Below are 20,000 nucleotides of genomic sequence, written 5' to 3'. Positions count from 1 at the left end.
ATCTCAGTGCTATGATGAAGACCAGAGTAAAACATTCGGTAGTATTCACAAGTTAGGCAGGTTGTGTTACTTACTGTCCCAGTAGAAAGAATCAGAATCAGTAATACTTTATTCATTCCCGAGGGGAAATTGGGAATGCCAACTGGATGTTGGTTTAGAACCCTCTCAAGTCCCAGGTGTTGTATCGAACTCTGTTTCCCCGTCGAGATCTGTTCCCCCTTAGCCAGAGTTCAATACAACACCGGGACGCTTGATTAACCATAACTCAACCTCAGCATAACCCTAAGCTGAACCTAACGCTTACCTTAACCTAAGAGTAACCCATGGCTAACCTTGTTTCCATGGGAATGCTTTCGTCTGGCCAGGGGTAAACTGGTCTCCATGGGGAAACAGAGTTTGATACAACACTGGAGCTCTCTCCATCGAGTAAATGCCCGTCCGAGGTTCACTCGTGTTTCACCTCTGTTTCTATCACTCTCCCTCGTCGCCTTCTTTGCCTCCTCTGTCAACGGGGTTCTTTTTCTGTTGCCGGGTAGTTTCCACTTGTCACTTCGATTGTTCCACTGTCCGCCATTTCTGCTACCGGGGAAAATAAAAGCGCTCTCCTCTTCCTATTTTGGTTGTGCAATGGTTGAGGCACTTCCTTTGTGCCGTAAATCCAGTCTTCATTTTCCCATGAGATCGTGCCCAGCGGCAGACAGACTTTTGTTCCCTGTAAGTCTGAAAGCAAGGCTTATAGCAAACCAGTCTAAATGCCGATGGTGTCATTATTCTGTAGCCATCCAGGGGTGGGCAGTCTTATCCAGAAAGGGCCGGTGTGGGTGCAGGTCTTTGTTCCAACCAAGCAGTTCCACACCTGATCCCACTAATCAACCAGTAGAGTCTTTGCTGAGGCACTTGATTAGGAGACACAGGTATATAACCGCTTGGTTGGAACAAAGACCTGCACCCACACCAGCCCTTTCTGGATCGGATTGCCCACCCCTGCCTGTACAAACAACATTTACTTCATCATGATAAATTAAAGCAAAAAAAGTTGTCTACTGCCACTTTAATATGCAGCACTCAAGCTAAAAAATTCTGCCTATTGAAACGTTTTGCCTGTCAGTCTGTGGATGTGCAGCCTCCCAGGTGGACCCTCGCACGAAAGTAACCAAGTCTGACATGAAATGACGGAAATCAGGCTGTCATAATTTCAAAGCCCCTCTTAAAAGACTTCAAATGTTTAACCATCCTGGTTTTCATGATATAAAATGAAGGCATAACGACTGCTCTGCTGATTGACTTTCATTCATAAAACAGTGGTAAGAAAACATAGCTCAGCCACCACGGGATATGTGTTGTTGCAGCTGCTGAGATGATTTCCAGCTGTGACTGTGATTAATCCTCCCCTTGAAATCATATTTTTATAGCAGAGTTTTATTATGGGAGACTAAAGCTCTTCCGTGTGGCAGTGGGGGTGAATAAGGCGAATTATTGTTGGTTCATCCAGCGTTCCTGTGCTGAGGTCAGCAGCGAACGATTTGCAGGCTTGGGAAATACAATCGACTTCTCGCTGACTTTCAAGACTCGTACCCAGATACACCGTGTTTTGGTTTTGACACGTTTACATGATGTTAGAAAAAGTGGATTTATTGTGTTAGTCCGACTAAAACTGGACTTTTAAAATACACGTAAACGTGTTAGTCCGACTGAAGTCATACTAAACTGAATGTCTCAAAGTCGGACTAACACACTAGGGTAATGCGGTTGGGGATCGATTTACTCTGGCATGTACACGCTTCAATCTGCCCCGAACTGGCCTAGGCCTTCTGCACATGATCCAGAGTTCCTGCGGCGGTCTTTCATCCATTAGCAACCAGCTGAAAGGGGGCATATCGCCACCTACGGTACCGGGGTCGGACATACTTCCGCCAATAAATGGATTCTCCCCCAGTTCTTGTGTACTGGGACAACGACGGTAGTCCAGTCACATGGCCTAATCGAGCTGTAGCCGTAGCGCCACTTAATTGTGCATGTAAACCAGGGGTCCCCAATAGGCGGCCCGCGGGCCACGTCTGGCCCGTGACGGGTTGATTTAAGGTCCGCGAGAATTTTCGGAGAAATGCCAGAAGGAAGTTTTTTTTTTTATTCCCCTACCAAAAAAAAAAAAAAAAACCTTTTAAAAAATGTCTGTTTAAATTATAACACCTGCAACGTATCGACACCAAAACAAACCAACGAACAACATGCTGCTGGAGGTTGAGTGGCCCTGAAAGTGGCCCGCTAGGAAAAGTAATCGGGGACCCCTGATGTAAACGTACTGACCGTCGCCGCCCGATCTGACTCAACCGTAGATGGGAGTCGCGCAGGCGCACAGGTAACTCAGGTCAGGCAGCGGCGGAAAGCGGCGTCGGTTGAGCGAGCTGGAGAGTGGATGACGAGAGGGAGCGGCGGTAGCGATAACGTTTATTTTACGGGTTTTAATCACCGCACCCACGAGAGATTCTTCATCATGCCGTCGTAACTGTGCACCAAAAAATATTAGGCTGGTAGGTCCAGTAGTTTGCAAGATTAGCTGCAGACACGCACACACACACACACACACACATGCTCGTATGCGACCAAACGCATCAGCCCTCCAGGCTGCCGCCTGGCTGAGATAAAAACGCCGTTGTTTTTATCCTCCCCCTGACAGAAGCAGTGTGCCTGTTCGTCTCACTGATATACAAATTGAAGAGACGGATTTACGCTCAGCTCTTAGTTACTAAAGCGTAGAGCCGGAGCCATTATTTATTTTATTTATTTGGCACCAGCTATCTTTTTTTGGTTTTTTTTGGCTGCTCATCCTGCCACATTAGAGGAATTCTGAGTTAGGAGAGCGTCACGGGTCTGACATCCACAAGTACTGAAACATTCGCGCTGAAGTTGCTGTAAAGTCTGCCCATCAGTGTTGCTAACCAGGACACATCGAGTCGTGGATGAAAACCGCAACTCTTCACAAAAATTAGAGTGGCAGATTTTGAGAGCTTTTTCAGTGCATTTGCCGTCTCACGTAAGACGTGTACACACACACACACACGCACACATACCTAAAACGATCTTAACACAGTGGTTGTGTGACTTTCTTGTTGCAAACGGAAGTAGGTCAAACCTTGACCGCACATGTTCAGTTGAGTTGCCACCGTTGCATAATAATTACATCATATCCTGACTGGACAGCAGTATCAGCAGTAATGTGGACGTTGTACCGGACCGTTGTGGTGAAGAGGGAGCTGAGCCGGGAGGCAAAGCTCTCAATTTACCAGTCAGTCTTCATTCCAACCCTCACCTATGGTCAGGAGCTTTGGGTAGTGACGGAAAGGTTGGGATTGTGGATACAAGAGGCTGATATGAGTGTCCTCCGTAGGGTGTCTGGGCTCAGCCTTAGGATAGGGCGAGGAGCTGGGACATCCGGAGGGAGCTCGGAGTAGAGCCGCTGCTCCTTCCCGTCGAAAGGAGCCAGTTGAGGTGGTTCCAGCATCTGATTAGGATGCCTCCTGGGCCCCTTCTTTTGGAGGTTTACCAGGCACGGCCAACTGGGAGGAGACCCCGGGGTAGATCCAGAACTCACTTGAGGGACTACATGTCTAATCTGGCCTGGGAAGGCCCCAGGAGGAGCTGGAGGGCGTTGCTGGGGAGAGGGACATCTGGAGTGCCCTACTTAGCTCGCTGCCACCACGACCCGACCCCGGAGAAGCGGCGGAAGATGAATGAATGGATGAATGAATATCCTGACTGGACGCTAAGCATCGACATTTTAAAATAAACGCATCTACACCGATTCAACACAGCTAAACCTGACACTGGTATCAGATCAAGTCGCTATGTTTGTGGGTGCAAAGTGTGCGTCAGCTGTTGTCAGCTGTGAAATGATGCTGCGTTGTTTGATTTACGACTTCGTTCGCCAGATGAAAATTTGCACAGATGAGAAGCAGCTTGTAGTAGTTATGTCCCATCTAATTGACATTAATATTGTGTAGCAGGGGAGAATAATGTTTGTCGTTGGTGTGTGACGTGAGCCTCATCCACATCATCCTCAATAAGGTGTTCTTGACGCACTTTAAATGACGGCGTATGTCGCCGATTACTCATCAGCAACCACAACTCTGATCCACTGAACCTGACGCTGCAGTTTCCGCTGAGGACATCCGAGTCATTAACACCAGGTTGAGGATGCAAGAGCTAAATTCAAATGAATGCTTGCAACCTGTATGTACTGCGTATAAAGTGCAGCTGGCTGAGTCTGGTGGGAATGGCAGTGTGTACTTTGTCCATGTACATATACCTTGCATTGTTACCAGTTTCCACACGCTGACATTGAGACATCCATTTCTGTATGGTTTCATAGCATGTACACACACTGGGTCTTTGATTTGGACCTGTAGTAATCATATGATATGAATAGCTCTTACTAAAGTTGTCATCAGACGTTATCAGATCGTTAATTGTTATCAGACTGATGAGAGAAATTAGTTAAATCAGATTGATTGCTCTTGAATGTTTTGCATGTTTCTCCTGCGTAAGAGTTCTGCCGGCGTCCGGGTAGCGTGGCGGTCTGATCCATTGCCTACCAACATGGGGATCACTTGGTTCCGTGTTACCTCCGGCTTGGTCGGGCGTCCCTACCGACGCTATTGGCCGTGTCTGCGGGTTGGGAAGGCGGGGGTTGGGTATGTGTCCTGGTCACCGCACTAGCACTTCCTCTGGTCGGTCGGGGCGCCTGTTCAGGGGGGAGGGGGAACTGGGGGGAATAGCGTGATCCTCCCACGTGCTACGTCCCCCTGGTGAAACTCCTCACTGTCAGGTGAAAAGAAGCAGCTGGCGACTCCACATGTATCGGAGGAGACATGTGGTAGTTTGCAGCCCTCCCCAGATCGGCAGAGGGGATGGAGCAGCAACCTGGATGGCTCAGAAAAGTGGGGTAACTGGCCAAGTACAATTGGTAGAAAAAAAAGGGGGGGGATGTGTGATGACCCATACGGGAAGCCAATAACCCTCATTTCAAGTAAAACCATGAAAACTTCTAGGAGACCTCTCAGTCATCTTCATTATCCACCAACTATTGGTTATCGATTCTTTTGACACAGGTTTGACCTCCTGGCCAATGGCGGCGCCTCCCTGACGTTGGGTTTTGAGCGGGCTCCATTCCTGACCCAGTACCGGACCGTCTGGGTGCCGTGGAACGTTTTCTATGTCATGGACACGCTCGTCATGAAGAAGGTCAGCTTTTAGCAATGCCATTGTTGTGCATGTTTGTCGGTCTGTCTGTCAGTCTGTTATTGATCCATACATTAACCATGACTATAGCGTGGTAACAGAAAATACTGGTCTCTGATTGGCTGCAGGGTGTGTGTTAAAACCTTTAAATGCCCTCATAGTTCAGCTTTTGTTTCAGTTCTTTGGTAAGGGACCATTTTAAAAACAGGATAATCCACGATGAGGTGTGTGTCAAAGTATTTTAACACCCTCCGCCTCGCGTTCTTCACCACGGCATCGCTCCACAAACACTTTGCCATGGATTATCCCTCATTTACATGCGGCTGATAATCTGGTTGAATTTGAATAGCTGAATGAAGGTGATAGCTCGATTAAATGTGTCTGCATGTGTACATTTTATGTGATATCTTTCTTTGTGATATTTCAAGTTTACAAAATTTGTTGGATGAGTCAAATTATGAAATGGAAGTTACATTGCATTTGACCCCCGCTTCCAACGTCGTGTTTGAGACTTTTCAGAAAATGTGTCTGTTTCTGTTTTTTATCCATCCATCCATCCATGAGGATGTTCGGCTCCTTCATTTTACTGAACAGGAACGTCTCTGTCTGGCTCCATATATGTGTGTGTTTACTGCCAGTCTAAACAGAGGAGACGACACACAGCTGTGATGCTGAGCTGCTGGCTAACAGGATCAGCATCCAAAGGTTAAGGAAAGGAAGCTGCACGCCTACTTCATCCTGAAGAAGGAAACTAAGTTAGCCCAAACGTCGATTAATGCATATTTGCGTCGGCGTTACAAGTGTGCGATTTCCTTTTCTTAATCTTTGTTTACTGATGCTCGCCATGTTGTCCTTGATCTATCGTTCCGAGATCAGATGCCGTAGTTAGTTAGTTACTTACTTAAGTACTTGCTTACTTAGCTAGGTAGCTAGCTAGCTAACAAAAAGAATTCCCCAAAGTATTAAAAACAAAACTAACTTAGTCCTTTGGAAAATTCTCTTTGTTAGCTACCTAGCTAGCTAAGTAAGTAGTTATTTAGTTATTTAGTTTTATCTTTAATCCTTTGGGAAATTCTCTTTGTTAGCTACCTAGCTAGCTAAGTAAGTAGTTATTTAGTTATTTAGTTTTATCTTTAATCCTTTGGGAAATTCTCTTTGTGTGTGTGGTAACTGTCAGACAAATACCAGCACAACAGAAAAGACATTATTACAATTAAAGACATTTAACACAGTGCTCCACAACAACACCAGCAACCATCAAGAATCAAGTAAAGTCTTGAGTTGTACATATGAAGAACATTGTACCAAAAAAAGTCATTTCACCATATGAACAGAGTAACGAAATGGTTACAAGCGAACAAAATAAAATTACTCCCTCAGATTTGACTAAAAGCAGGTCATTTTAGTTAGTAGTTGTTAAAATAACACTTTATAAACCACTTTCTCCATATTATAGACATAATGAACATATCTGTGGCACGGTGGCGCAGTGGTTAGCGCTGTCACCTCACAGCAACAAGGTCCTGGATTCGAGCCCCGGGGTTGTCCAACCTTGGGGGTCATCCCAGGTCATCCTGTGTGTGGAGTTTACATGTTCTCCCCGTGTCTGCGGTGAGTTTGCTCCGGGTGCTCCGGTTTCCCCCACCATGAAAAAAGACATGCATGTTAAATACTCCTGTCTGTGCCCCTGACCAAGGCATGGCAAGATGAAGTGGAGTTGGTCCCCGGGTGCTGCATGGCTGCTGCCCACTGCTCCTAGCTGCACAGCTAGGATGGGTTAAATGCGTGAATTTCCCTGCAGGGATCAATAAAGTATCCCAGAATGAAGCACAACAGAATGCCGATGACCACAGCTCGCATCATCAGGATGTGTGATGGAGCGACACTGAGGGGATGAAGGAGCCGTGGGCACGGGAGGAGCGTGGAGACGGTGTCCTGCAGCTCAGCTGGTTCCACCAGAGAGCTGCAGGGCACGTCATGGAGGACTCACAGTGCGGCTTCATACCGTGTTGTCCTGCTGCACGTATCGACCATCTCACTGAGTTTGGTCTTGTTAACTCCAGACATGGAGACACACCCAGCCATGAAGCAGGAAGTTAGAATACCCTCACAAATGAGTGTTAGAGAAGAACCAGGACATGTCTGTCCACCCCAAACTGTCCAAGTTTCTGCAGGAAGTGTAATGGCTGTAACCCTCTCCTGTCAATCACACCTGTGTTTTAAATGCCATGACAGCCTTGTTGCTCGCACACAACCAATTCTCCAAAAAAACTGAAAGGTGAATACAGAACTCAAACTCTACTCAAACTATTGGTGACTAATCTAGCTCTGTTGATCTTATTACGCTTGTGTCCATTTAGACCTTAATTTGATTAAAATGGTTGGATTAAGGCATTCACGTGACAGCTGCAATAATCAATTAATTGTCGTAATCTGATTAAAATCTAAAATTTCCAACTTGTGTGTAAGCACACTGCTCTGACGGAGCAGAAACCCATCTGCTGGACTTGTTCACGACCATGTTCGATGATGTTTCAGGAGGAGAACGACATCCCGAGCTGTGATCTGAGCGGCTTCGTCAGACCCAACCCTGTCATCGTGGCTTCGCCCCTGTCTACCTGTTATAGAAGTTCACCTGAGGATGGTCCTATTTTACCCGAGACACAGGTGAGACTTTTCAGTCCAGTTACATTTGTGCTTTTGGATTTTTTCCCCCTTTTTCTACCCTATTGTACTTGGCCAATCACCCCACTCTTCCGAGCCGTCCCGGTCGCTGCTCCACCCCCTCTGTCGATCCAGGGAGGGCTGCAGACTACCACATGTCTCCTCCAATACAAGTGGAGTCACCAGCTGCTTCTTTTCACCTGACAGTGAGGAGTTTCGCCAGGGGGACGTTGCACATGTGAAGATCACGCTATTCCCCCCCAGTTCCCCCTCCCCCCTGAACAGGCGCCCCGACCGACCAGAGGAGGCGCTAGTGCAGCGACTAGGACACATACCCACATTCCATCCCCAGACAAGGCCAATTGTGTCTGTAGAGACACCCGACCAAGCCGGAGGTAACACGGGGATTCGAACCGGCGAGCCCCGTGTCGGTAGGCAACGGTATATAGACCTCTACGCTACCTGGACGCCCCGGTTACTCGCTTTTTAGGTGGTTTTTGAGGACGTGCGTTGCCCGACTATAAAGTAACTACCAGAAAAACAACAACGACGGTAAACCAGTCAGCCAGAGATACACAGGGAGAAGGACGGACCTGCATTCTCAGGCAGACCGGTGTAAAGTCCGGTGAAACGCAGGGCGACTGTGTCTCCTCTGACTGAAGCCTTTGTTTCCCACACATACGTCAGGAGTCATGGCCGGGAATCGGCCTTCAAAGCTGTGGTTGGTTGGTTGGTTGGTTGGGTCTGCGGTCCTGGCAGGCCTTCTGAATGTTGTCTAAGTGCAGAACAATGCCAGATGCGCCTTGCTGTGACGGAGGCGTGAGACTGGTTTGTACTGGAGGCTGTGAGACAGCCCTCATGTGCTGCAGCCCCGCACCTGAGTCAATACTCCCCACTCCCCCCCCCTCTGTGTGTGTGTGTGTGTGCGTGTGTGTGTGTGTGTGTGTGTGTGTGTGTGTGTGTGCACACACAAGTCCAGAGATCCGTGTCTGAGGCAGGTGTGCTTGTAAAAAATGTCCATAAAGCATGGCGGCGGTGTGTGTTTTATTGTATTGTGTGGATGAACAGCTGGACCTGGTTTGGTTTTCCATGTTAGGAACTGGGCTTTCCCTCCGCTGTCATTCCACTTCTGTCTGTGTTTGGAAGAGCCGGTTTCTGCTGGCGTGGCCATAGTGAGGTGGAATGAGAGAGTCAATGGAGGTGAAAGTGACTTTCCCGTTTCGCCTGTTGCATGCAGACATGAGGAGGGAGAGAGATGGAGGTGATGTGTCTGTTGCATGCAGTCATGAGGAGGGAGAGAGATGGAGGTGATGTGTCTGTTGCATGCAGACATGAGGAAGGAGAGAGACGGAGGTGATGTGTCTGTTGCATGCAGTCATGAGGAGGGAGAGAGATGGAGGTGATGTGTCTGTTGCATGCAGACATGAGGAGGGAGAGAGATGGAGGTGATGTGTCTGTTGCATGCAGACATGAGGAGGGAGAGAGACGGAGGTGATGTGTCTGTTGCATGCAGTCATGAGGAGGGAGAGAGATGGAGGTGATGTGTCTGTTGCATGCAGACATGAGGAGGGAGAGAGATGGAGGTGATGTGTCTGTTGCATGCAGACATGAGGAGGGAGAGAGACGGAGGTGATGTGTCTGTTGCATGCAGTCATGAGGAGGGAGAGAGATGGAGGTGATGTGTCTGTTGCATGCAGTCACGAGGAGGGAGAGAGACGGAGGTGATGTGTCTGTTGCATGCAGTCATGAGGAGGGAGAGAGATGGAGGTGATGTGTCTGTTGCATGCAGTCACGAGGAGGGAGAGAGACGGAGGTGATGTGTCTGTTGCATGCAGTCACGAGGAGGGAGAGAGACGGAGGTGATGTGTCTGTTGCATGCAGTCACGAGGAGGGAGAGAGACGGAGGTGATGTGTCTGTTGCATGCAGTCACGAGGCCATGATGCGGCACTGGTGGACTTCTTCTGGCCCTGACAAAACAGATGTGAGCCTGAAGTGGCCCACATGTATAATAGCAAATATGGCCCAAATATGCCAAATCACATGTGGGCCTTTTTTGGCAAAGATGCGGTGCTCTGGGCAACATGTGATCTGGATGTGACCCTGCAGCGCCCCGTGTGGTAAATGATGAATATGGCCCAAATATCACAGAACATATATGGGCCACCTTTAGCAAATATGTGGTATATGCGGCTTGGTTCTGGCCCAGATCTGGCAAACAGGAGCGGACCGCCCAAGTGCCGCCATACCACGTGGTATGTGGGCCGGATGAAAGTGTCGGGTGTGGGACGGGTCCGGGCCACAGCAGTTTTGCTATCTGGGATGTGCTAGTCTGCAGCAACTCCCCGGATCGGCAGAGGGGTGGAGCAGTGACCGGGACAGCTCGGAAAAGGTGGGGTAGTTGGCCAAGTGCGATGGGGGGGGGATCCTAAAAAGAATGGGACTGTGGCGTTGACCAGTGTGCCGGGCTATGTGGCGTTGACCAGTGTGCCGGGCTATGTGGTGTTGACCAGTGTGCCGGGCTATGTGGTGTTGACCAGTGTGCCGGGCTATGTGGCGTTGACCAGTGTGCCAGGCTATGTGGCGTTGACCGGTGTGCCGGGCTATGTGGCGTTGACCGGTGTGCAGGGCTATGTGGCGTTGACCCGTGTGCCAGGCTATGTGGCGTGGACCCCTGTGCCGGGTTACGTGGCGTGGACCAGTGTGCCGGGCTATGTGGCGTGGACCCCTGTGCCGGGTTACGTGGCGTGGACCAGTGTGCCGGGCTATGTGGCGTTGACTGGTGTGCCGGGCTATGTGGCGTGGACCAGTGTGCCGGGCTATGTGGCGTTGACTGGTGTGCCGGGCTATGTGGCGTTGACTGGTGTGCCGGGCTATGTGGCGTTGACTGGTGTGCCGGGCTATGTGGCGTTGACTGGTGTGCCGGGCTATGTGGCGTTGACTGGTGTGCCGGGCTACGTGGCGTTGACTGGTGTGCCGGGCTATGTGGCGTTGACTGGTGTGCAGGGCTACGTGGCGTTGACTGGTGTGCCGGGCTATGTGGCGTGGACCCCTGTGCCGGGTTACGTGGCGTGGACCAGTGTGCCGGGCTACGTGGCGTTGACTGGTGTGCCGGGCTATGTGGCGTTGACTGGTGTGCCGGGCTATGTGGCGTTGACTGGTGTGCCGGGCTTAGTCCTCACTGACGCAGTGGAGCATGGTGGAGACTGAAGCTAACGGGTAAAAGCTAACACTTCCTGCAGCCATTTTTACAGGTTCACCTCATCCTCATGATGACTTACGTTCACGGAAGGCATGCAAGTGTGCATACACACACACACACACACAGTGAAACCACAGCTTTTATGGGGCACCAGTGGTCTCGACACAAGCACACACTGCGTCTCTATCGCCCTCCTGCACACAGACTCCGTCTTTGTATCACACCCACCCGCGCGGGGCGCCCCACCCAGGCCTCCCTCTCTAATTACATGCCTGTGAGCCTAATGCTACGTTTAGCTTGGCGGGGACGTGGAGCTCATCACACAGGAATGCTGTAATTGCACACACGTCACCGTGCCTGATGTTATCTTTGTGTAGCGTGTGTGGTGGCACAGGCAAGCGAGGAAGGAAGGAGAAAGAAGAGAAAGAGAAAGAAGAGAAAGAGAAAAAACAAAGAGAGAGAAATAAAAGAAAGAAAGAAAAACTGCTGTGTGAGTTTAAGTGTATGTGTGTGTGTATGTGTGTATGTGTGTATGTGTGCATGTATGTGTGCATGTGTGTGTGCATGTGTGTATGTGTGTGCATGTGTGTGTATGTGATGTGTGTATGTGTGTGCATGTGTGTATGTGTGTGCATGTGTGTGTATGTGATGTGTGTATGTGTGTGCATGTATGTGTGCATGTGTGTGTATATGTGGTGTGTGCATGTGTGTGTATATGTGGTGTGTGCATGTGTGCATGTGTGTATGTGTGTGTGCATGTGTGTGTATATGTGGTGTGTGCATGTGTGCATGTGTGTATGTGTGTGTGCATGTGTGTACATGTGTGGTGTGTGCGTGTGTGTGTGTGCATTTGTGTGTTTGTGTGCATGGCTATATGTGGTGTGTGTGTATGTGTGTGTGTGTGCATGTGTATATGTGGTGTGTGTGTATGTATGTGTGTGTGCATGTGTGTTTGTGTGCATGTGTATATGTGGTGTGTGTGTGGGTGTGTATGTGTGTGTGCATGTGTGTGTATGTGTGTGAGAGACAGACAGACAGACAGACAGACAGACAGACGGACAGAGGGAGTTTGTGTTGGACGTTGTTTAGCATTCTTGTGTTAAGTGAAGTTGTGCGTAGAGGAAGTGAAACAGATGAGGCTGTCAGAGCGCTGCGTGTGTGTTTATCTTGTTTCTGGTTGCTTGAGCTGCGGCTGTAGAAGACGTGTCTTCTGATTTAACAAGCCCATCAGAGACGGAGCCCGCGTGGCTCCTCCGCCGGCGGGGGAGGAGCTGTGATGGAGGCTGAGGGAGCGTGAGGGAGGATAAACTGTCAGACACGCGACGTTGTGCGTCGCTCTGCAAGGTGGTGAACGTGTGTGCGTAGTGTAGGCGTGTGTGTTTCTATCTCTCCGTGTGTGTGTGTGTGTGTGTGTGTAGCTGTACTGACACACTGTCAGAGGTGAGCGACCTCCTCGCTCTGCAGGTGCTGACACTGCAAGGACCGAGGCGGTCGTTATGACCATTCTGGATTTTCAAAGTTTCATAATTTTGCGGGGGGAAAAAAGATACACACCTGCCGCTCCCTGAATTCTACAAAAACTGTGTACGTTTGCATTAAAATGACTGTTAGATCAACTGCACACACACACACACACACACGCACACAAAAATTATGATGAGATCTACCTAAAACGACCACGAGCCGCCACAATGACCGTCTCGCTATTTGCGCGTGATCGTGTGTGTCATTTCCTTCGTGAAGTTCGTTGCTGTGTCCTAGAATCACACTAGCGCCCTCCAGTGGAGAGAAATAGTCTAAACTTGATGTGTGATGATGTCCAACATGTCTGGTTACAGACGCCGCATGACTACCGCCGAGGCGCTGCAGTGTTTACAGGCGTTGGACGGCGGCCATTTTAAATTGTTTGAAAAATGGTATTAAAAGTTGTTAAAGGGTTAATTTTGTGTCAGCTAGTTTCATAACAGACACACTAACATGTGTAACGCTTTAATATCTCAACTGGGTATTTATCTTGACACAATATAGGGTTTAAACACCGGCGGTCATTTTGACCGCCCGTGGTCGTTCTAGGTACGAGTGAAATCCTGGTCGTTCTAGTTTAAAGGGGAGGGCAGTTGTTCTGGTTTAAAGGAGGGGGTGGGGCAGTTTAAAGGGGAGGGCAGTTGTTCTGGTTTAAAGGAGGGGGGGCAGTTTAAAGGGGAGGGCAGTTGTTCTGGTTTAAAGGAGGGGGTGGGGCAGTTTAAAGGGGAGGGCAGTTGTTCTGGTTTAAAGGAGGGGGGGCAGTTTAAAGGGGAGGGCAGTTGTTCTGGTTTAAAGGAGGGGGGGCAGTTTAAAGGGGAGGGCAGTTGTTCTGGTTTAAAGGAGGGGGTGGGGCAGTTTAAAGGGGAGGGCAGTTGTTCTGGTTTAAAGGAGGGGGGCAGTTTAAAGGGGAGGGCAGTTGTTCTGGTTTAAAGGAGGGGGGGCAGTTTAAAGGGGAGGGCAGTTGTTCTGGTTTAAAGGAGGGGGTGGGGCAGTTTAAAGGGGAGGGCAGTTGTTCTGGTTTAATGGAGGGCAGGCAATGAGAACACAGTCTTCATGAGAATGGCAACAAAGTCTCAGTGTTTTGTGGTCCTAAATGACCCATAACTCGTTAATAATTAGGCCGCGTTTTGCCCCGCAGCCCGCGCTCCATCCGTTTTGTATTTCTATAAAGGAAACGAGTCGTTCGGCGACTTTAGCCGGACACACCGAGTTTCATGAGGCGTGTCCGCAGAGTCTAACGTTGCCCCCGTGTGGTCGCTAAACGCACTGCACGACAGAAGCAAATTAATAGAGAAACGGGGGGGGGTCAAAAAATTAAGTTTTATTGATGGGTATTCAATATATCCATGTTTTATGGCGTCCCTGGTAGTTAGGCACTGTACTGTGGGGGGGGGGTCAAGCTAGTTAAATGATTGATTAATTAATTAATTTAAATAAATTAATGATTGGCAATATGTACGTCGTTACGTCGTGCCGATGGGACTGTTTGAATCTGAACCCGATAAAGGTGTAGAGGGAGGATAGTGGGTAGCCGAGGGGCAGGTAGTAACGCGAGGGAGGATAGTGGGTAGCTGAGGGGCAGGTAGTAACACGAGGGAGGATAGGGGGTAGCTGAGGGGCAGGTAGTAACACGAGGGAGGATAGGGGGTAGCCGAGGGGCAGGTAGTAACGCGAGGGAGGATAGTGGGTAGCTGAGGGGCAGGTAGTAACACGAGGGAGGATAGGGGGTAGCCGAGGGGCAGGTAGTAACGCGGGGGAGGATAGTGGGTAGCTGAGGGGCAGGTAGTAACGCGGGGGAGGATAGTGGGTAGCTGAGGGGCAGGTAGTAACGCGGGGGAGGATAGTGGGTGGCCGAGGGGCAGGTAGTAACGCGAGGGAGGGAGGATAGTGGGTAGCTGAGGGGCAGGTAGTAACGCGGGGGAGGATAGTGGGTAGCCGAGGGGCAGGTAGTAACGCGAGGGAGGGAGGATAGTGGGTAGCCGAGGGGCAGGTAGTAACGCGAGGGAGGATAGTGGGTAACTGTGGGGCAGGTAGTAACGCGAGGGAGGATAGTGGGTAGCCGAGGGGCAGGTAGTAACGCGAGGGAGGATAGGGGGTAGCCGAGGGGCAGGTAGTAACGCGAGGGAGGGAGGATAGTGGGTAGCCGAGGGGCAGGTAGTAACACGAGGGAGGATAGTGGGTAGCCGAGGGGCAGGTAGTAACGCGAGGGAGGGAGGATAGTGGGTAGCCGAGGGGCAGGTAGTAACGCGAGGGAGGATAGTGGGTAGCCGAGGGGCAGGTAGTAATGCGAGGGAGGATAGGGGGTAGCCGAGGGGCAGGTAGTAACGCGAGGGAGGGAGGATAGTGGGTAGCCGAGGGGCAGGTAGTAACGCGAGGGAGGATAGTGGGTAGCCGAGGGGCAGGTAGTAACGCGAGGGAGGATAGGGGGTAGCCGAGGGGCAGGTAGTAACGCGGGGGAGGATAGTGGGTAGCCGAGGGGCAGGTAGTAACGCGAGGGAGGATAGTGGGTAGCCGAGGGGCAGGTAGTAACGCGAGGGAGGATAGTGGGTGGCCGAGGGGCATGTAGTAACGCGAGGGAGGATAGTGGGTAGCCGAGGGGCAGGTAGTAACGCGGGGGAGGATAGTGGGTAGCCGAGGGGCAGGTAGTAACGCGAGGGAGGATAGTGGGTAACCGAGGGGCAGGTAGTAACGCGAGGGAGGATAGTGGGTAGCCGAGGGGCAGGTAGTAACGCGGGGGAGGAGAGTGGGTAGCCGAGGGGCAGGTAGTAACGCGAGGGAGGGAGGATAGTGGGTAACCGAGGGGCAGGTAGTAACGCGAGGGAGGATAGTGGGTAGCCGAGGGGCAGGTAGTAACGCGAGGGAGGATAGTGGGTAGCCGAGGGGCAGGTAGTAACGCGAGGGAGGGAGGATAGTGGGTGGCCGAGGGCAGGTAGTAACGCGAGGGAGGGAGGATAGTGGGTGGCCGAGGGGCAGGTAGTAACGCGAGGGAGGGAGGATAGTGGGTAGCTGAGGGGCAGGTAGTAACGCGAGGGAGGATGGTGGGTAGCCGAGGGGCAGGTAGTAACGCGAGGGAGGATAGGGGGTAGCCGAGGGGCAGGTAGTAATGCGAGGGAGGATAGTGGGTAGCCGAGGGGCAGGTAGTAACGCGAGGGAGGGAGGATAGTGGGTAGCCGAGGGGCAGGTAGTAACACGAGGGAGGATAGTGGGTAGCCGAGGGGCAGGTAGTAACGCGAGGGAGGATAGGGGGTAGCCGAGGGGCAGGTAGTAACGCGAGGGAGGGAGGATAGTGGGTAGCCGAGGGGCAGGTAGTAATGCGAGGGAGGATAGTGGGGTAGCCGAGGGGCAGGTAGTAACGCGAGGGAGGGAGGATAGTGGGTAGCCGAGGGGCAGGTAGTAACACGAGGGAGGGAGGATAGTGGGTAGCCGAGGGGCAGGTAGTAACGCGAGGGAGGATAGGGGGTAGCCGAGGGGCAGGTAGTAACGCGAGGGAGGATAGTGGGTAGCCGAGGGGCAGGTAGTAACGCGAGGGAGGGAGGATAGTGGGTAGCCGAGGGGCAGGTAGTAACGCGGGGGAGGATAGGGGTAGCCGAGGGCAGGTAGTAACGCGAGGGAGGATAGGGGTAGCCGAGGGGCAGGTAGTAACGCGGGGGAGGATAGTGGGTAGCCGAGGGCAGGTAGTAATGCGAGGGAGGATAGGGGGTAGCCGAGGGGCAGGTAGTAACGCGGGGGAGGATAGTGGGTAGCCGAGGGGCAGGTAGTAACGCGAGGGAGGGAGGATAGTGGGTAGCCGAGGGGCAGGTAGTAACGCGAGGGAGGATAGTGGGTAACTGTGGGGCAGGTAGTAACGCGAGGGAGGATAGTGGGTAGCCGAGGGGCAGGTGGTAACGCGAGGGAGGATAGTGGTAGCCGAGGGGCAGGTAGTAACGCGAGGGAGGGAGGATAGGGGGTAGCCGAGGGGCAGGTAGTAACGCGAGGGAGGATAGTGGGTAACTGTGGGGCAGGTAGTAACGCGAGGGAGGATAGTGGGTAGCCGAGGGGCAGGTAGTAACGCGAGGGAGGATAGCGGGTAGCCGAGGGGCAGGTAGTAACGCGAGGGAGGATAGTGGGTAGCCGAGGGGCAGGTAGTAACGCGAGGGAGGATAGTGGTAGCCGAGGGGCAGGTAGTAACGCGAGGGAGGATAGTCGGTAGCCGAGGGGCAGGTAGTAACGCGAGGGAGGATAGTGGGTAGCCGAGGGGCAGGTAGTAACGCGAGGGAGGGAGGATAGCGGGTAGCCGAGGGGCAGGTAGTAACGCGAGGGAGGGAGGATAGCGGGTAGCCGAGGGGCAGGTAGTAACGCGAGGGAGGGAGGATAGCGGGTAGCCGAGGGGGCAGGTAGTAACGCGAGGGAGGATAGCGGGTAGCCGAGGGGCAGGTAGTAACGCGGGGGAGGATAGTGGGTAGCCGAGGGGCAGGTAGTAACGCGAGGGAGGGAGGATAGTGGGTAGCCGAGGGGCAGGTAGTAACGCGAGGGAGGATAGTGGGTAGCTGAGGGGCAGGTAGTAACGCGAGGGAGGATAGGGGGTAGCTGAGGGGCAGGTAGTAACGCGAGGGAGGATAGGGGGTAGCCGAGGGGCAGGTAGTAACGCGAGGGAGGATAGGGGGTAGCCGAGGGGCAGGTAGTAACGCGAGGGAGGGAGGATAGTGGGTAGCCGAGGGGCAGGTAGTAACGCGAGGGAGGGAGGATAGTGGGTAGCCGAGGGGCAGGTAGTAACGCGAGGGAGGATAGTGGGTAGCTGAGGGGCAGGTAGTAACGCGAGGGAGGATAGGGGGTAGCTGAGGGGCAGGTAGTAACGCGAGGGAGGATAGGGGGTAGCCGAGGGGCAGGTAGTAACGCGAGGGAGGATAGGGGTAGCCGAGGGGCAGGTAGTAACGCGAGGGAGGATAGGGGGGTAGCTGAGGGGCAGGTAGTAACACGAGGGAGGATAGGGGGTAGCCGAGGGGCAGGTAGTAACGTGAGGGAGGATAGTGGGTAGCTGAGGGGCAGGTAGTAACGCGAGGGAGGGAGGATAGTGGGTAGCCGAGGGGCAGGTAGTAACGCGAGGGAGGATAGTGGGTAGCTGAGGGGCAGGTAGTAACGCGAGGGAGGATAGGGGGTAGCCGAGGGGCAGGTAGTAACGCGAGGGAGGATAGGGGGTAGCCGAGGGGCAGGTAGTAACGCGAGGGAGGATAGGGGGTAGCCGAGGGGCAGGTAGTAACGCGAGGGAGGATAGGGGGTAGCCGAGGGGCAGGTAGTAACGCGAGGGAGGATAGGGGGTAGCTGAGGGGCAGGTAGTAACGCGAGGGAGGATAGGGGGTAGCCGAGGGGCAGGTAGTAACGCGAGGGAGGGAGGATAGTGGGTAGCCGAGGGGCAGGTAGTAACGCGAGGGAGGGAGGATAGTGGGTAGCTGAGGAGCAGGTAGTAACGCGAGGGAGGATAGGGGGTAGCCGAGGGCAGGTAGTAACGCGAGGGAGGATAGGGGTAGCTGAGGGGCAGGTAGTAACACGAGGGAGGATAGGGGGTAGCCGAGGGGCAGGTAGTAACGTGAGGGAGGATAGTGGGTAGCTGAGGGGCAGGTAGTAACGCGAGGGAGGGAGGATAGTGGGTAGCCGAGGGGCAGGTAGTAACGCGAGGGAGGATAGTGGGTAGCTGAGGGGCAGGTAGTAACGCGAGGGAGGATAGGGGGTAGCCGAGGGGCAGGTAGTAACGCGAGGGAGGATAGGGGGTAGCCGAGGGGCAGGTAGTAACGCGAGGGAGGATAGGGGGTAGCCGAGGGGGCAGGTAGTAACGCGAGGGAGGATAGGGGGTAGCCGAGGGGCAGGTAGTAACGCGAGGGAGGATAGGGGGTAGCCGAGGGGCAGGTAGTAACGCGAGGGAGGATAGGGGGTAGCTGAGGGGCAGGTAGTAACGCGAGGGAGGATAGGGGGTAGCCGAGGGGCAGGTAGCTAACGCGAGGGAGGGAGGATAGTGGGTAGCCGAGGGGCAGGTAGTAACGCGAGGGAGGGAGGATAGTGGGTAGCTGAGGAGCAGGTAGTAACGTGAGGGAGGATGGTGGGTAACCGAGGGGCAGGTAGTAACACGAGGGAGGATAGTGGGTAACCGAGGGGCAGGTAGTAACACGAGGGAGGATAGTGGGTAGCTGAGGAGCAGGTAGTAACGTGAGGGAGGATGGTGGGTAACCGAGGGGCAGGTAGTAACACGAGGGAGGATAGTGGGTAGCTGAGGGGCAGGTAGTAACGTGAGGGAGGATAGTGGGTAGCTGAGGGGCAGGTAGTAACACGAGGGAGGATAGTGGGTAGCTGAGGGGCAGGTAGTAACACGAGGGAGGATAGTGGGTAGCTGAGGGGCAGGTAGTAACACGAGGGAGGATAGCGGGTCAGCTGAGGGGCAGGTAGTAACGCCTCGTCCTCCAAACGGGCAACAAAACGGTGTTGCCTGATTCTTTTCTAACATCTGCAGAGATGCTTTTCTAGATGCTTCCACACACGTAGGCACACTGTGTCCATACTACCCACTTCTATTATCTCCCCCTCTTTCTCTCATTTCTCTGATTTAAAGTCTAATGACCTACTGCTCTCTCTCTCCTCTATCATGCTCTCTAGCTCTCTCTCTCTCTCTCTCTCTCTCTATCATGCTCTCTAGCTCTCTCTCTCTCTCTCTCTCTCTCTCTCTATCATGCTCTCTAGCTCTCTCTCTCTCTCTCTCTATCATGCTCTCTAGCTCTCTCTCTCTCTATCTCTATCATGCTCTCTAGCTCTCTCTCTCTCTATCTCTATCATGCTCTCTAGCTCTCTCTCTCTCTCTCTCTATCATGCTCTCTCGCTCTCACACAACACTCTCTCACACACTCGCTCTCTCTCTCTCTCACTGTCTCTCACTGTCTCTCTCTCTCTCTCACTCTCTCTCTCACACACATACACTCTCGCTCTCTCTCACACACTGTCTCTCTCTCTCTCACTGTCTCTCTCTCTTACTCACTCTCTCTCGCTCTCTCACACACTCTCTCTCTCACTGTCTCTCTCTCTCTCACTCTCTCTCTCACACACATACACTCTCGCTCTCTCTCACACACTGTCTCACTCTCTCTCACTGTCTCTCTCTCTTACTCACTCTCTCTCTCTCTCTCACTGTCTCTCTCTCTTACTCACTCTCTCTCGCTCTCTCACACACTCTCTCTCTCTCTCTCTCCACTGTCTCTCTCTCTCGCTCTCTCTCGCTCTTTCTCTGTCTCTCTCTCACACACATACACTCTCGCTCTCTCTCTCCACACACTCTCTCTCTCACTCTCTTTGTCTTGCTGTCACACACACACACACACACACACACACACACACACACACTCAAATTCAAATGTG

At 52.4% G+C, this 20,000-nt stretch overlaps 1 protein-coding gene across 1 annotated transcript in view; it reads left to right on the top strand.

The window, feature by feature from the left end:
* Positions 1–20,000, top strand: part of LOC130113077 (teneurin-3-like) — a 380,798-nt gene that overhangs the window by 264,044 nt on the left and 96,754 nt on the right. Inside the window, exons 21-23 of the mRNA XM_056280588.1 lie at positions 5,109–5,241; positions 7,777–7,905; positions 10,337–11,089. Of these exons, the coding sequence (XP_056136563.1) occupies positions 5,109–5,241; positions 7,777–7,905; positions 10,337–11,089 (1,015 nt within the window). The remainder of the gene's footprint in view (positions 1–5,108; positions 5,242–7,776; positions 7,906–10,336; positions 11,090–20,000) is intronic.

Source organism: Lampris incognitus, chromosome 5, assembly GCF_029633865.1.
Source record: "Lampris incognitus isolate fLamInc1 chromosome 5, fLamInc1.hap2, whole genome shotgun sequence".
Lineage (NCBI taxonomy): Eukaryota > Metazoa > Chordata > Actinopteri > Lampriformes > Lampridae > Lampris > Lampris incognitus.
Note: the sequence above shows the minus strand (reverse complement) of the source record. Positions and strands in the feature narration are given on the sequence as shown.